Raw genomic sequence first — 12914 nt, 5'->3', positions numbered from 1 at the left:
TGGTCCGGCTACAGTGTACTAGAAGGTTTTGTAGTGGGCTGAGAGGAGGGCCGGGCTGATGTGTTGCATGTTGCCGCCGGGAGGAGGCACAGCAAGACGTTCCTCCTGAAGTTTCTCCTGCGTGTGCGACTGCAGACGGTGACGTTCATCCTCGGACTCGTGGTCCTTCGACGCATTCTCTGCTTTCGCACGGTACCGCTTTCGCTGTCTGTATTCACGTTGATGCTGTCGACGCCTCTCCACTTTGTTAGCTTTTTATTGCGATAGCAATTATATGGACACTCCAAGCGAATTTATGCCGTCGTCGTCACCGTGAGGTTCTGTATAAAGTCCAACGGCAATAAAATCGTAGCCGCGCGCCGTATGCGGTATGGGCAAGCGAAAGTGCGCTAGGGACGTGCGTTTTCACAGAGAGCGAACGCATGGCGGAGAGCAAACGTGCCGTCTTCCGTTGTGCGAAAGGCCGTGGGGGGATGGGAGGGAGGGAGGGGAGCCCACGTTTAGCTGCCGCACCAAATGCGTATCTTGTGACCGAGCGCAAGGGGAACTGGCGCCTCAATCTCCCACGTGAAAGGAGGAAAGCGGGAAGACAGCGCGGGAGGGATGGGGGCGCGGGTTCTACTCTGCCAGCAACTGCGTAATCGTACTTTGCGCAGCTGAGGGCTGGCGCGTGCACCGTATCTTGAAAGAGATCTGCACACAGCTCTTACCTTAGTATGCGCTGTGCTTTCGCCGCTCAGTTACCGTTGAAGGGATAGACCGCACATACTTTCGGTCGCTGCTGCTGCCGCGTTTCCCCACGCCAGCGTTTTGACAGTGGTTGACTGCGGGCATCGAGTGTGATCTATTCATGTTTGCTTGTGCACGCTGATGCCATGCTTGTTAATTCAGTTAGTGAGTGTGTCCAAGTTTATGCAGCCGATGAAACTACTATTCTTACTCCGTACAGCTCTGTACTAGTAAATTTGCTATAGCAATGGATGCTTCGCCTTTCGGGCGAAACTGCGACTTTTTTTCTCCGGCTTGAACGCGCTACGCCGCACCCCTGGCTTTTCCAGGTAACGGTAAGAGGCAACCGATGACACCTCGAGGGGGAACTCGGGTAGTCAAGCGCGCTTGACAAAGGGACGTTCCCTCATTCGCAAGATGCCGCCGACGGAACGAGTAAGGCACGGCCAGCTCCAGGAGGTACAAGTGTTCATGAGAAAACATAACTACAGAAACTTCGCGACACCACACCCTTACGGAAAACAGCCGAGCTTGTGAGCGTGCTAGGTTTACGTCTACATGGCTGCTACAACTGGTACTCGCAAAAAATACTTTTGAAGAATGCTGGTGACCATATTTTTGCGACAGGGCCATCACTCTGTCAGCGAGGGGTGATGCCGAAATCTAAAGGGGGGGGGGTCAGGACATCCCCTGCCAATGTCATCACCAATATCATAACTGGGGGGGAGCTTTCTTGTCAAACAAACTGGGGGATTACACATTGTGACGAGAAACGTGACGAAATCACCAACCTTTCTGGAGGGCGTTAAACCAGCTCATGTACCCGGCGGTTGGCCTGGCTGGCATTGAAAAAAAGAAAAAAAGGAAGCGCTCGCTTGGTTTGGAGGCTGCAACTAGGTAGCACTTGCTGTGTGATATAGTGAAGCAAGCTTTCGCAAGGAGCTGAGCTGGGCAAAACGAAAAACGTTGTTGGCGGAGGCTGGCGGGAGTGAAGAATTGACGGCTTTTTGGTCTTGTTGATTCACGCAAAAGCACAAAAGGATGTTTGATGGAAGGATTTTTTGTTTTTCTCGAAAAAATGCTTCGCTATATCTGCTGAGTTGCGTTTATTTTCTTCGTTGAAACTGGATCGAAAAGGCATTGACAATGCGGAAATTAGAATGGGAAATAAAGATCACTTCGTTATAAGTGATATTTCGCTATAGGTGGGTTCGTTATAAGTGGGCTACACTTATAACGAACAGTGTGTACAGTGTAGACCGCTTATAACGTAAGTCGCCGGAGTCGCGAATATCCGCACTATAAGCGGTACCGCACTATAACCAAAGCAACAATTTTCAAAGCCCGCACATATGCAAAACATGTGCACCGAGCCGCCACGCGTATGCGACACTCGAGGAATGCGGCTAGAACGTTTGCATTCAATTTACAGTTGAATCCTCGTTAATTCGAAATAATTCACGCGGCGGCGCCTCCGACCGGCATTCCTCCGGCACCGCCATAGAGTAAAAGCTTAGGAGAGACCCCTCAATGTCGTGCGCGAACAAAAAAGAAAAAAACATGGTGGAAATTTCACCCTCTCTCAAATTGCAAGGTCGCCGATTCTGCGTTGCGCTGGAACATGCGTGTACAGGCCGACGTCTCGACCAACGTTGGTCTCAGCCACGCTACCGTAGCCACGCGTAGAAAATGGCAGTGAACCCTTCTACTTTCTAGTCACGTGTTGACCTTGCACGCTGCGGCTACGGTGCAAAAGGAAGCAGCGGCGGTGTTCCAGGCCGGCCAACGAAACTGCCCACGCCGGCAAACGCCGCTTCCCGATAATGGCAGAAAACGAAACTTCGGGGAGCTGGCGCCGGGCCGGCTGGAGCGGCGGTGCCTGCATGGTGACAGTCGAAAGTAAGGGAGCTACGAGGGAGGGCGAGGGGAGCCACCGCAGCGGCGGAGTTGCCGAGGCGAAATCCGCTTCCCTGCCGCCCTCCTCCCTCACATCCCACGGTCTCCGCGTGCGCCTTTCGCTGTGCCGTGCTGGCGCCGCCCGCTCTCTGAAGTTTCATGCAATGCCGTTATCGTGAAGCGAGCGTTGGCCGGCGTTGGCAGTTTCGTGGCCCTCGCTCGCTATGCGCGCCGTGTTATTTCACGACTCGCACTAAAGATTCTGGTTTCAGCGTCACTGGCTGTTCGTTCGCACCGCGTGCCCTTCTCCTCCACTTCGTCTCTCTTTCTTCCTCGAGCACTCTTTGGGGCGCCCGTTTGAGGGGAACGTTTGCCGTCTCCGCTGGCTTCCGTACTCCCAGGCAGCCGCACTGTAACAGGTATTTCGTTTCCCGCAACTGCACTATAAGCAATACTTGTATACACATAGTGCTATGGGAAAATTAACGGGAATCTGAAAAGACCGCACTATATCCGGTCCTGCACTATAAGCGGTTAGGTTATAAGTGGTCTATACTGTAATCAGCATATTACCAGCCTTTTGCGACAGTCATTGCCCTAGGCAACAGGCTCATGGAAACATTGCTAAGCCTCATGTGGCTGCAGGCAAAATTGGCATTAGTGATTTGCCTCTCAAAACCACATTTAGCAAAAGGTACACATGCAGCTAGGTTGTAGGTGATAGGGCATGCGCATCATGCTTTAGCCATCTTTTTTTAGGGAATGGGCCTCCCTTTTGGAGTAACAGAATGTGAAAGGCCACTTTACGTGGCAAATGAGTCTGCAATCAGGGCAGCACAAACTGGAATTTCAAAGCGAATCTGTCATGCCATGGCAGTCTGCTCATCTACTTCTGTTCCTTTGGGCCTCATGCTGCAATTCACAAGGACTCTCATCATGCTTTATCACAGCGGGCATTTAGATTTTCACAGTATGGATGTGTACGATGCAGTGTGCATGTGTACCTGAATTCACACCACATTTCCTTGTGTCACTGGGAACATGAGTGATGTAAGCATGAGGCTCTTGATTATATTATTGTCAGTAACACCTAGTTGCAAAGCATTCCGCTTGCACTCGCTGTTTATTCTGTAGCAGATTGAAGGAGCCCTGCTATGCTTTCTTAGCAATGCCAAATAAACTTGCTTGCCTTTTAAACCACCAGTTCCCAAACCTCCTGGTCTTGAGTAACCACACCACCTTTGACAGAGTGCCAAGGAACCCCTGCCCCTTTCCTTAATTGATGTGCTTTTGCACAGCCTCTCAAATAATGTATCAGTTGAGTGCTTACATGCAGTATGCTATATCCATTTCAGGCACTGTGTGCACAAGATAATGCATCAAAAGCAAAAGCACTAATGAAAATATTTAAAAGATGCTATGTTGAAACACTTCTGATTGGACCTGTGCTGCACGCTTGTATAATACCAGGTTTTTTTATTTTTATCTGCACAAAATTTTAAATAATTGCCTGTGGCAGATAGCAACATTCTAACCCTTGACCTAAATTACTCGATGCGGCGGCCACCACTTCTATGAGAAATCAAAATGTGTTATTGAATAATTAACATAATTACACTAATTAACTTTTTAATTAGTTACCTTACGGCACATATTTCAATTGTAGCCAGTGAGTTCACTAGTATGTGTATCCACTTGAACCAAATTCTCAGGACTACACCAGTTTAAGATATTAATTTTCAAATTATCCGACGAAATGCATTGGTGTTCAGTTACTTTTGGGCTTCAATGCATAAAACGGTGTTTTCTTAAAAAATTAAGTGGAACAGTGCATTTTTTACTGCAAGTTTGACACTGCATATCTCGAAGCCGATGCCATCCTCAGAATTCATTCCAAGTGGATATGGCTAGTGAACTCACCAGCTACAATTCGTAAATTGAAATATGTGCCGTAATGTATTAATTAAAAAGTTAATTTATGTTATGATTGCCTCATCAATAAATTTAGCTCAAAGGTGAGAATTGTGCAATCTGCCTCAGGCAATTTTTAAAGTTTTGGTGCAGTTAAAAAGAAAACACCCACATGTGAAGTGGTTTAGTAAAATTAGATGGAAGATTGACGGCTGGGTGTTTGTTCTCGGCATCAGTATGGCTTTATTTAGAGGGCTCATTTCGTCCATTGTTTTGAACAACGCTTTACATCAGGCATATTCTTCAAGTTGCTGGATAGCTGCATTCGAAGTATGCTCTAGACATCAAATTGTTGGTATTCTTATTTGACATTCCTGCAGAGATTTCTCACAAAAAAAAAATTCTCACATAAAGTTTGTATTCTGTAATCTTGACAGAAGCTGGCCGCCCCCTATAGAGCCACTCATGATTTCTATGTACTTCTGAACGCAATGGCCATTGGCCAGATTTCTTTAAATGTCATAACTAAACAGTGCCATCTTGTAACGCCACCGCCCTATCAGACATTGTGAGCAGAGTTTTTAACTTAATGCTTACACTACATTTATTCCGTCCAAAGATAAATTATGCATTAATTGTATTTCAAAAAGAAGTTATCCTTCATTGAGAAATTACTCAAAGGAAAGCTGTTAAGTTATTTTTGGCAAATGCAAGAGGCTTGACTCCCCTACCCAACTTATGAAAGCAAATGGCATTCCCACAGGAAACCAATGAAGGAAACAAAGCTGCATTTTATTCCAGCGTTAGATCTTGAATCGGAAGGACATTTAGCACAAGAATTCGACAAACTCATAAACACTCTCTGCTGCCAACATTACAAAAGCTAATGCCTTTACGCAGCAATTTTTTTTTTTTTTTCCATGAACTTTCTCAAGACTGGAATTTTCACTCTGTATTTTACGCTATGCTCGCTTGGGCCTTAACCGACCTGCAGTATTGGGAAATAAATGTGAAGAAAGATACCACTGTCACTACCATGGCCTCTGAGATGGGGTGGCACAACAGAGGGTTGCGCCGCACAATCTTGAGTTCATGCTTATACGAAATCTTGGTATGATGATGGGCAGAGCATGCTGGGCGTTGTTCCACATGGGCACAGCAGCACAGCTTCCATTAATTATTTATTGCAGTTGAAATGAGTAAAACAATAAGGGTCACAAGGCCCACGGCAGTATGGTATGATAGAACTTTATTACAGTCCCTCGGAACGTGCGTCAGCACGTAGCGGGCCGCTCCCACATCGGTACAGAAAGGCCGAGCCTCTCTGCTGGGCCCACGGCAGTGCTCGTATTTTATTGCTGATAACTTCGTTCAAACACAACGTATCCAAAATTTTATTGGGAGGGATTTATAGGAGATGACCTTTAATACCCTTCACATTCCACACTTTTCAGAAAACATCTCATTATGTCTTGCCTGCACAGTACCTGTGGGCACCTTGAAATAAGTTTGCCTCTCTCTCTCTCTCTCTCTCTGGTGGTAGCCCCCAACTGACCAACTTTTTCTTGGATTGTGGCTCACTGGTGCAATGTGACAAGAAACCAGGCCTTTCGAAAAGCTACATGCGCCTTGTACGAGAAATGTGGCACAAGCGCAGGTGAGTGCTTCTCTACCAACTTGCTTTCACCCACCAAATAATTCAGCAGTACCAAATTCAGCTTCAACTGTAAGCTGTCCGTCACTTTGACACAACCTATGACTTGTGCGTTAAAGAACTTGAAATTAGTTTTCAATTTCTCTAGTGTGTGCTTGCCTTTATTTGTTTTGATTCATTCGTGGGGTGTTTAATAAATGGCAAAGTGAAGTGACTTATTAAAGTCTGCTTCTATTAGACATAGTTGATTTGTTTTCTTGGCATTGTTATTATGTGCCAAGGAAGTGTGCTGACGCTATTTTCTTTGCTTTACCTAGGCCTAGCTATGTAGTTCCATCTGGGATTGCATATGGAATAAAGATGGTCTACCCAGTGTTTCGTGGCTACAGCCAACAGGTAAATTGCACTTGAACATTGCTTGGCTAAGCCAGCTTTAGATCCTAGCTACACACTTTTATTGAATTTGTGGGATACAGCATGGTTAATACAGTCGCTGACTGTTTTTTCAGGCCTGGAGGGGATAAAACAGGACCTGAAAAAGACAGTACAAAAAGTAAATATGGTGGGAAAAGTAATTTTGTGAAACTTAAGCCAGTATCCAGAAGTCTTTTGTGCGTGAAGGGCTCCATTAGTAATTTTGAGCTTCACATTTGGGTGCCACAGTTCAATGTGTCACAATGATGCAGTTATGTCTGGAGGGGTATGAGCAGCCTCACTTTGCATGTCCAGCAGTTACTCAAAAGGAAGCTTTGTTCATTACTGGCTTGTGGAAGTGCGGGGTTTTTCTGTTACACTCTAGGCTCACAGGTATGCTTGCTCCTGCCACTTTTCACCAGCTGCGAACCATGTGGCTTTTGATAATCTGCCAGAAGTTAAACATGCATGCGTAATATCCTTGATTTTTGGCACAGTCCACGTTATGGTACAGTGGCAGCTGTTGTGCTCACCATCATAAATCTTCTGGCTTGCCCCCTAGAAAGTTTTTGCAACTTTTGCTAGTGTAAATGGCATATCAGTAATCAAAACTTGCTCCTGTGGTTCGCGTGCTCTAAAGATAACTGAAAATCCAGGAAATTGCTTTACCACAAAAAATGTGGCGAAATATATCACCCACAACATCTATATATGTGCAACACATGGCATCCAGAGTTTCAGCTGATGTACATTGGTTCTGTGGAGCACGTGGCAGTGCCATTGTGTCTGAAGAATTGAGTACGTCCCATAAAATTGGTCAGCCAATGGTATTTATCTTTGTCACATATGCTTTTAGAGGCAAACTGCAAAAAAAAATTTCACTTTGGCTAAATTAGTTATAAATTTGTAGTATACACCACTAAAGCAATATTGGCAAATCATTATTGCTTGAGATTACCTCAATATTTCTTGAGATTACTGCATGCCTGAGATTACCAGCTGGGCTGGTCATCTCGGCCATGCTCTAAAAACCATTAGCCCTTTCAGTGCCTGGGTTTTTCTTGGATATTATAAAACGAACACAACTGTTCATTTTTGGTTATTCGGAAGGGGAAAAATTCATGGATAATGGCAAATGCACTTTTAATATGGTCCTCATATTCCTATATTAATTTTCTATCTCCTACTTAGGTTGGTTCTGATGTGCACACTTCCACAATAGCGCCACCATGTGAGGATCAAAAAAAGAAACTGCTATAAACGGACAACAGATTGCAGAAACACACAAGAGTGGTCCTTGCGCTACAGCGCGAATATTTGAAAGGAGAATCGCTGCAGTAGCGGTGCACATTCTGGGAGCGACCCCTCCAATAGGTGGATACGTGCTCCACGTGGAGCTGTCAAGAACCCAAACTGAGCACACCTAGAGAGATTAGAAAATATACTTCTAGAAATATATAACAGATGGCTGTCGGAGATCGCCAACTTCGTGTTACTGTGCACATCTAAATGGAGAGAGTGGAGAACGTACCCGGACATCAGTGACACTAAAAGGGTTTTTTAAAAGCAAAATAGCTTTTCTATTTCTCTCTCCTTTTTGAACAGAGGTTTCCATCATCATCACTTACAAGTGCATGGTCACAAAACCTGAAAAGCATCATTCATAAAGCAACTTTCAAGTTGTACTGCATATTTTCTGAGGTCCTTTTATATATTAGAGTAAAATTCTGTATTCCACATCTGTACACTCTCCTGTGAATAGTTGCTGCTGTGGAATGTGGAATATGCTGGCTGTTGTTCCCAGCCAGTTCTAATAAAACATTGTTGTATAGGACGCACAGGAATTTCTGCGGTGCTTCTTGGACCAACTTCATGAGGAGTTGAAGGCACCCGTAGGGGCATTTGCACGGCTGCCTCTTGGGCGGCCGCGGTCACCAACAGCAGAATCTTCAGAGTCAAGCCTATCTGAGGATGAGGAGGACTTTGAGACTTGCGACTCTGGTCTGAGCAGTGAGAAAAGCTCCTGTGGTGATGATCAAGATCTTTTGCTACGAACCCATGGTGGACAGGTAGTGTACTTGTTTTCATTGGCAACTTGCCATTCTCATTGGCATTGCGTAAACGTCTGAGGCCAAGGCAAGTGATAGGAGGATGGGTTCCAAGTGTCGTTCTTATTTATGCTCCTTCAGTTGGTCCTTGCTCATATAAGTTGATGGCAGCCCTACGTACAATGCTTTGTGAATTGGAACCCTGTATGTGTCCAAATTGTCAACTCTTGGTTTGGTAAATGATCCCGATCCTTCTTATGTTGTGGCCACATGTGTTTTTCACAGTGCAAGAGCACCACCAAAATGTATAAGATGGCACTTCTGGTATTACTAGTCAGACTTGCTGTGGTACGTATGCACAGCTTCAATGAAAATGCAGAGATTGTGGCATGCCAAATGAGGCAAAAATAGCATTGTGAAGATCTTGTGCCACCAGTGCACCACAGCACTGCTGTTCAGAGGTAGTGTCAGAGAGTCAAGCTTCAGTGTTAGGAAACGCTGCATAAGAAAAGAATACAATAAAAGACAATCACTCAGTCAGATGGCTATAATGTGGAAGCATGCAGTGGCCATTGCATCAGCTGGTAGTCACTAATTTTTCAATTGATACCAACTATGTTATTGGCGATAGCAATTATATGGACACCAAGCTCATTTTTGCCGTTGTCGTCGCTGCCGTGAGGTTCCGTATGAAGTCCAACGGCGATAAAACCATCGCCGAGCTGTGTGTGCGAGTGAAAGCGTGCGAGGGTGAGCCTGGCAACCACAGCTTAATCTCACGCACGCGAGAGAGAAAGGCGGCCGGAAGCACGCGCGTGTTCTTCATTCGCGTGCGACGCACGGGGAGGAGACGACGGAGACGGTGCGGGGGTGCGTTCAGCTGCCGCACGGGCGCCTATCTCGAAAGCGATCTGTGATGTGGCCGAAGTGTGCGCCCACGGGGGCCTCATCTTCAAAGCGATCTGCGATGGGTACAATGTGCATGCGCCGAGTGCCGGTAACTTCGTATGCGCTGTGCTTTCAGGGTTCGCGTTGAAGCGAGAGCCAGTGCGAAGGTCAATTTGCTCGCTGCCACTGGCACGCTTTCTCACTCCAGCGTTTTGGCAAGTTTCCGCAGTTGTCGAGCGAGATGTTTACCTGTGCGCACGTGACACCGTGCTTGTTTATTTAGTTAGTAAGCGAACATTTACAACTTTATACGGCTGCCGATAAAACTACTATCCTTACTTCGTATATCTGTCTACTAATTTGCTATTGCAATCGATGCTTCGCCTTTCGGGTGAAAATGCAACTTTTTTCTCGCTACTTTATATATGCTGAAATGCAGAGCCTCTTCAGTACCTGCACATAGCTATATTGCTGACTTTTAGGCTTGGTTGCAAGCTACAGCTGCTCGTATTGCTGAGCTTGAATAAGAAAGCAGACTCCAGAGCACTTCTCTCATCATTATCATGTAATGTTTGCAGAGGTGTTAAGTGTTGTCTTCACCACTTTTCTGGCCGTTTTATCAGGTTTACTATTCTAAGCACTTCTAAGTGTTTCGCATGTTTTGTGTAGGGGTTTTTGCATGTGCAGTAATGTTTTCTTTTTAATTAATTTCTTCAGTGGTAATTACAATAGTTAGCTGTGGTATGGTGCCAATGTACTAGGTAATCTCTGTAGCTGCTGTTGTCTGTAAACATTAGCAGTGAGGAACAATGGAATGTTTTTATTCAGCTGTCTGATTATAGAAACATAGAAGCAACAATCCAGCAGTTCATACTGTGAAGAACATGAATTCATTTTCATTATGTGATAAGATGGAAATTATTGATAGTTCTTTTATTTCATTTACTTTTGTGCTGGTCTTGCAAACTTGAGTATCTAAGTAAGCTCTTGAGTATCTAAGCTGCTTTAAAAGGGATGGTAAAGTAAATTTTATAGCTTGTGTATCTGCTTCTGAAAATTTGAACCCAGATTCCCTACACCACATTTTGTAGATATTGCACTTCAGTACATCTTTCTAAAAAAATGTGGGTCGAAAAAAGGCTGTTTGTACATGCCTTGCTCTCGATGGCATATATTAACATAGCCGGACGTGAAGTGAGGTCCTAATGGTATTTATTACTTTCGGTCTATCGGAGTCATGTGATGCCTTTGGCTTTTTTCAGCTTCATTATGTTGGCTTAACTTCCCGAAAATGGAGATTGACAGAGAGACCTGTGCACAGGCCCTTGGCACATGTCTCGAGTAAAGCCTCTCCTGAGTGCACGCAGGAGGCTGCCGTTTGAGATGGAGTGTTGTTTCTGCATGCCAAGAAAGATACCAGCTCTATAGCTTCTAAAATGCGCGAGTGCAGGCTGCCATGTGCATATCTCCACACTGTGGCTAGTTATGTGGTTTCGAATTCACTTCCCAGTGCTAAGTCAAGATGACAACTATGCTCTGGATTGTACGTGCCATCTAGTGTCTTTCAGTTCAATTTAGTATCGCTTAGGGCAGAGATGCCTTTCTTTGGCCTCGGTGAGTGGGCACTGTACTGTGCTTGTGCTGTAGATACTTGAAGCTTTTGTCATGCCTGCTTTGTAGTCCATGCTGAGCATAGTTTTCTGAAGATGTTTTCCCCTAAAGGCAGCATATATTTTCTTGGCAACTTCTACTGTTGTTATATATTTGTCCTTACATACCAAGAGCACTGTTGGCTTTAAAGGGCCCCTCACCAGGCCACTTAGTAAATTTTTTTTTTATACGCTGGATATTGTTACATGCCCTCTAAGGAGTGCTCTACCACAATAATCTTTCCAATTAGTTCAATAATAGTATAGATAGAAATATTTGAGTGCTGCAAACCCGTGATTTCAAGGGGGCGAGCGTCACTGCCAAAATAGACACTCTCTTCACTTGCCTCCATCTAGCCTTCGCAAGAGAAATTCCTTCCCTGCGTTTTCCCATACCGGAGCCAGAGCATCGCTTGACAGATAATGTCATGGGCCCCGCCTTCTTTCTCTTTTCTCTTTTCCGTTTTTGCTGAGTGGTGCACTTCCGGTGACGGTGTCGTGTGTGATTTGTTGCATTTGGCTCATTTCTCAAAGCTCGCGATTCTGCGTGCTCTGCACAAGAACACCCGATTAGCAATATAAGCCAGTGCCACAGTCACGAGCACTGAGGCAGACGCAAGCAGATCAAAGAGCACGATCACGCATTGGAACCGGGTAGAAAATGGCAGATAATTTCGTTTTCTGCACGCGCAACTGTACGACGTGGGGACAAGCAGACGAAACGGAAGTACGTCCCTCTTACTACATCACGGAGTAAAACAGACTTGCAGACACTCTGTTTGTAGGTTTTATTATTTCTCCACAGTTTAAATCGTCTATTGAACCAAGAGATCAAACAAATAACTGATGTTGCCTTGAATAATTCTCAGTCACGTGTCACTGTGAGTGATGTACCGCAATTTACGTAGGTGCACTTGTACATTTGACGTCGGCTCTCTGGCTGAGAGTGCAGCGTCCGCAAAGAAAAGGGCGCATGGAGTTTGTGTGGAAGTTTCAGCTCTTTTCGCAGCACGTAGCTGTGAAATACTTTACAGAAACAGTCGTTAATGTGCATTGTATGGCCTGTGCTTCTCAGCTCAAAATGGCCAGACCTGGTGAGCAGTGCTGAACTGAGGGTTCCTCTTTATTTTCGACAGCCTGGTGTACCTGTGCCTAATGTCCCAGCATGCTAGTGTCACTAGTGTCACTTAGCACTTTCTGCAGGTTCTCTCACCCTCATTTGCCTTATTACTCTAAAAAAAAAGGGGAAAAAAATGGCATCAGCACACTTGGCTCTGCATGCACTAGCCTCTTCGTGCACAAGTTGGTAGGGGAGCAGCAAAATTTGTGTATCACTGTAATCATGATTCTGGTTGGTATCTGCATCTGCAGGGTGCGTACAGGTCCTTAAATCCTTGAAAACCCTTCAAATTTAAGAGTGCGTTTTCAAGGTCCTTGAAAGTCCTGGAATTTTTTTCCTTCCTTGAAAATCCCTGAATTTCGTGAGCAATGCACTGCAGATATCGACATTGCGGCTTCCTTTCTGTGGTAGATCGGCGTCAATCTAACAAACTCCCCATTTCAGAAACAATACGCCGGCGCGAGCGCACATGGTTTTGCAGAACTGCACGGAAAAAATAAAAGGCTTCACCGCGTCAAATAACGAACAGAGCGAGAGACACGTGCCGTGCTTCAGTGCTGGCATCTATTTTTATAATACATTGGATATGTAGCTAGACTACACTG

The 12914-nt window shown here is 45.3% G+C and overlaps 1 protein-coding gene across 1 annotated transcript in view; it reads left to right on the top strand.

Moving 5' to 3' along the window:
- LOC119436302 (ubiquitin carboxyl-terminal hydrolase 20-like) overlaps positions 1 to 12914 on the top strand; it is a 91639-nt gene that overhangs the window by 13780 nt on the left and 64945 nt on the right. Inside the window, 3 exon segments of the mRNA XM_049656845.1 lie at positions 6080 to 6193; positions 6508 to 6586; positions 8437 to 8673. Of these exon segments, the coding sequence (XP_049512802.1) occupies positions 6080 to 6193; positions 6508 to 6586; positions 8437 to 8673 (430 nt within the window).

This window comes from Dermacentor silvarum, chromosome 1 (genome assembly GCF_013339745.2).
Source record: "Dermacentor silvarum isolate Dsil-2018 chromosome 1, BIME_Dsil_1.4, whole genome shotgun sequence".
Classification (NCBI taxonomy): domain Eukaryota; kingdom Metazoa; phylum Arthropoda; class Arachnida; order Ixodida; family Ixodidae; genus Dermacentor; species Dermacentor silvarum.
This window is presented reverse-complemented; position numbering and strand designations above follow the sequence as displayed.